Raw genomic sequence first — 5,105 nt, forward strand, 5'->3', positions numbered from 1 at the left:
TGGCCTTAATCAAAAAAGTTATCGAAGAAATAGTTGACCCTATTACTCATATATGTAATCTATCATTCAAACTAGGTACCTTTCCTACAGAAATGAAAACAGCTAAAATAATACCGATTTATAAAACAGGAGATAAACATTTATATACAAACTATAGACCGATCTCACTATTGCCCCAGTTCTCTAAGATCCTTGAGAAACTCTTTGTTGCCAGACTGGACAGTTTTATTGAAAAGCACAGTATTTTGATTGAAGGCCAGTATGGCTTCAGAACCAACAGATCCACCTCAATGGCTCTCACAGAAGTAATAGAGGAATTAACAAATTCAATAGATAACAAGGAGTATGCTATTGGAGTCTTTATTGATCTAAAGAAAGCTTTCGACACCATAAATCATGACATATTATTACATAAATTAGAGAGATATGGAATCAGAGGAATAGGACTTAGTTGGATACGGAGTTACATACAAAACAGAAAACAATTTGTCCAAATAGGCGACTATAGGTCATCATGTTTAAACATTTCCTGTGGAGTACCACAAGGCTCTGTATTGGGTCCAAAATTATTTATATTATATATTAACGATATAATCATGGTATCTGACATACTTAAATATGTAATCTTTGCAGATGATACCAATATTTTTTGCTCAGGTAAGGACATTCAACAGTTGTTACAAGTTATTACAGCTGAACTAGAGAACTTAAAACGGTGGTTTGATAGTAATAAGCTCTCATTAAACATAAACAAATCTAAATTCATCCTATTTGGTAATAAGAAGGTAAATCCAAGCACTCAAGTAGAGTTAAGTATTGAAAATGTAAAACTTGAAAGAGTACAGCAGTATACTTTTCTGGGAGTCATAATCGATCAAAACCTGAGTTGGAAATCCCAAATTAACCATGTCAGATCGAAAACGGCTAGGAGCTTAGGCATCCTAAGAAAAACAAGATACATATTAAATCTGAGATCTCTGTTTTTGATTTATTGTACCCTATTATTACCTTATTTAACGTATTGTGTTGAAACCTGGGGAAACACGTACAAAACTAATCTGAATCCCCTCAGCATTATGCAAAAAAAGGCTATAAGAATCGTACATAATATGGGATACACACATCACACCAACAAATTGTTTTTTAAATCGAACACACTGAAACTATTGGCCATAGTTGAACTGAAAACAACTCAGATAGTTTACAAAGCAAGAAATAACCTGCTCCCTGGAAATTTACAGAAATTGTTTAAGGAAAGAGAAGGGAGATATGAATACAGATATACACTAAATTTCCAGCAACCTAAGGCACGGACAACGCTGAAGAGTATGTGCATTTCAGTTCAGGGAGTAAAACTATGGAATGGATTACCAGACGAGATTAAAATAAGTAAGAATATTTATCATTTCAAAAAAATGTTTATAAAATCTAAACAAATATTGGATGCATAGGGGCAGGGAAAGAGTCTTTGAAGGTTTATGTATTTCTGAGTATGAAGGATTTGATGTTGGCTCATAGCTTTAAGGCTTTGTGTGTTTTGTACATGATGATTGTTTCAAATGTGTTATGAAATTGCGTTAATAAGTGAGAAGAAAGCTATTCCTCATTTCTCATAAAGTGTGAGGTATGAATTATGTATGAATTTTGCCAAAGTAACCCACACTCGTCTTATTTTCTTATTTAACAATGTTTGCTTACTGAATCATGTCTTCCAACTTGTCTCTGTATTATATGTAAGTACCTTAGTGATATTGTCTCTACACCATGATTGATTGTAAATGTAATAGTTGTAAGGGGGTAGGTTCCTCATAAGCCTTTGGCTTCTTACCTATTCGTTTTGTATGTACATATGTATGTATGTCATTCATACGAAATAAAACAATCAATCACTCTTTCTGCAGGCGACATGCGCAGTAGAACGTCAGTGACGTAGGCTGATAATCCCTCTATTGGGACTGACTCACTGTTGGAACCAGACTCTAGTGGCCAATTGAGGCACTTTCTGACTTCCATCATGACTTCCTGTTCAGTCCTGGAGGTTACCACTAGTCTCTGTGCTCTCCTTAGTTGCACTTAGAGTACTCGATTGAGTTGTTGGTGTTTTCGAACAAAATATTGGTGAAACGAACGAGTTTCGCACCAGATAATGTGTTATTTAGAGGCTACATTGCGCTGCCCCATGTACTTGCATTATATGGATACGCGGCTCTCGGCTGGATCTAATTTCGTCGGAATGACTTGTAATGACACCAAAGTTATCTGAGTGAGTAAATGATCGTATTTTATGTTTAGTTAAACTGAAATGGGAAATTGTCCTCCAACTAGATACAATCTCTTGAAGTGAGCTAAATTTAATTTGTCTCTAACTACAGGTTAGTCTTCACAGCTTCTTCTAATTCTTTCCTTCAGGGACCTTAAACGCCTCATGATTTTCTCTCAGATGTGTTCAGACCTCACTGTGCTGTCTCTTCCTGTCAACCAAGTGGTGAGTATCTCATTAACTCCTCCCCCCACCGATGATGTCACTCTCTCTAGAAGTCAGTTTGTTTCACTCTGGTCCTTCATGACTGCTCCTCCTCCTTTCCTCTCAGACAAAAGGCAGAAAAATTAACAACGACGCAGACTTAAAAGGCATTTAGTCCTTCAATCCACAGCAGAAACACAAAAACACAACAGTAGGTGAATATGACAAAGCCTCAGCTCCATCCTGAGCTGCTCTTCTAGACACTTGCTGACTCTATCTGGTGGCAGCGTACACAACGTTGGGCTCCATCTCTGCAGGTCTGCGGTGTCTCTTTGGTTTGGCCTGGAAACTTAGAGCTGCGTAGTTCAGGTCGTCTGAGCCCAGATTCTGGAAATTATAATCATCATATACTGATCGATTAGATAACCATGATATTAACTAAGGTAAAGAGGACCAGTAGGACTTCCTGCTTGACTAAACTCAAACTACTTGACACCTGTTGCAGGACAATGGTACAAGAATCATCACTCATCATTTGTTCAGATTCACCTTTCAGACCTCAACCTACAGATTACAGGGTTTTCACCAGTTTATAATTACACCACTTGCATGAAAACCCAGTTAAAATGTCTTAAGACATTTTTATTCATTTAAATACTTCATTGATCGATGAATTTAATGGGTCCTTGGAAACCCAGTCATCAATAGCAACGCCATTGCATCAATCAAATAATCAAGGTTGAACTGGTCTTGTCAGTGAAACCTGAGCTAACAACATATCTATCAGAATAAAATATGTTTTACCTGGTTTCTTCCTTTCTGTGGTTCTTCACTCACAGCTACAAAAGACAAAAGTGAAATATTATTGACTGCAGTTGTGGAGTTACCCATTGTTTTCAATCAAAATAAGTTGTACCTCTCAGTTTCCTGATTTTAAGAGCCAGAACAAAGACGACTACGATGAGGAAAACCATCAGAACACCCAGAACCAGACCAACCAGGATCACACTCGTCAGGTTTGTCATTCCACCAGACCCTGCTACAATAGGTATTATAGAATCAGCTCTGGTTGCGTAAGACATGGTTCATATTGAAATTGCACTATGGTAACAGAGAGAAGGAGAACCTCACCTTTAGAACAAACATCCTCTTTATTGTCAGATTCATCGTCAACTGAAAATACAATGATTTAGTTATCTGACATGTTTCAGTTACGTAATAGTTTTTGTGCTGTTTTCACTCCACTGAAACATTATATTAGAAACACAGTAAAGATGATGGAAAAAAAAACATGTTGGAGATAGTCGTAAACATAATCTTACCTTGAACATTTAAGTGTGTTGCATCAGTGATAACTGTGTGTCCCACCATGTGAAACCCACAGAAATACAGTCCAGAGTCAGATAAATCCACTCTGTTGATCTTCAGAAAGACAGTGGAGACGTTGGAGCTCATTTCAAATCTTGTGTCAAATCCATCACAGAGTTTGGCCCCAGTCCAGTACATCGAGGAGACACAGCTGGCTCTGGTTCTGTTGACCACTCTGAACCAGTGTGTGTAAGTTGCCTGTTTGGAAATGTTGGAGCACAGCAGTGTGACGTCTTGTCCAGGCTGGACGTCCACAGTGTGAGACACTGAGACAGAGATCCAGCCTGAAACAAACAGCAGAGACAACAAAAGAGCTGATGACACAACAGCAGAACATCTTGAATGATGTTTCTGATGAATGATCCAACAACAGAACTTACAGCAGAGAAGTAAAGCTGACATCAAGGTGAGACTCTTCATTGTGCGTATGATCGTCTTACTGTAGAGACACTTTATGTCTCTGAGCTCTTGTACCGGGGGTTTGGTTAGAAAGAGGTGGAGCCTGTCGTTCAAAGTGACCACATTAATGAAGCGAAGCATGTGAACTTGTTCAGGCAGACAACTTGAGCTGCAGTGTTGTACTCACTTCACACCTTGCCAACTGGGCCTTCTGCTACAAAGTTTACCCATCTTCCTCTTTGCCTGTCAGTGACACTGTTGCCCTGCCTACTGTCACCTGCTGTCTGTTGTTTCAGCGCCACCACCCTCCACTTGCAGGCTTCATGGGGGTTAAGATACTTTGTCATCACTCTTATATTCTCACTGGCTGTTGCCATGAAGGACAAATCTACTAACTGTTTGTGTTCTAGACTGTAAACATGCTTGTTATTGTTGTAAAGTTGGATATGTGAGCATGGTAGTCTATGGGGACTGACTCACTGTTGGAACCAGACTCTAGTGGCCAATTGAGGCACTTTCTGACTTCCACCATGACTTCCTGTTCAGTCCTGGAGGTTACCACTAGTCTCTGTCAGTGTTTGAATTACACAGTGACTGTGGTGACAGTCCTGAAACAGCTCTACAACCACTGATGAGCATAGCTATAGCATCATATCCACACGATGGGACTCATCACGCCTAATCAATTACACTGCGCAACAGAATACATCAATAAAAACGTGTGTGTACCTAAGTAAACCGCCTACAAACTGCCCATACAACCCTCAGCCTCCTTATTGCTATATTATTACTTTACTCTTAGCGTTTCTATATCCTTTAGTTGTGTTCTTTTGGTTCCTTTTTTCCTGCGCCAAAAACTCACTGGTTGCATCAT

At 38.9% G+C, this 5,105-nt stretch overlaps 1 protein-coding gene across 1 annotated transcript; it reads right to left on the minus strand.

Moving 5' to 3' along the window:
* Positions 1-2,737: 2,737 nt before the first annotated feature.
* LOC146969427 (uncharacterized) lies at positions 2,738-4,252 on the minus strand. Its single transcript, XM_085759442.1, has 6 exons — positions 4,204-4,252; positions 3,787-4,116; positions 3,596-3,637; positions 3,381-3,503; positions 3,269-3,303; positions 2,738-2,851 (listed from the first exon to the last, which is right to left on the minus strand). Exons 1-6 carry the CDS (start codon positions 4,250-4,252, stop codon positions 2,738-2,740), a joined length of 693 nt encoding a protein of 230 aa, XP_085615568.1.
* Between the last annotated feature and the right edge of the window lie 853 nt (positions 4,253-5,105).

The sequence above is a fragment of the Trachurus japonicus genome, chromosome 18 (assembly GCF_045865225.1).
Source record: "Trachurus japonicus isolate A0001 chromosome 18, Traja_1.0".
In the NCBI taxonomy this organism is placed as follows: domain Eukaryota; kingdom Metazoa; phylum Chordata; class Actinopteri; order Carangiformes; family Carangidae; genus Trachurus; species Trachurus japonicus.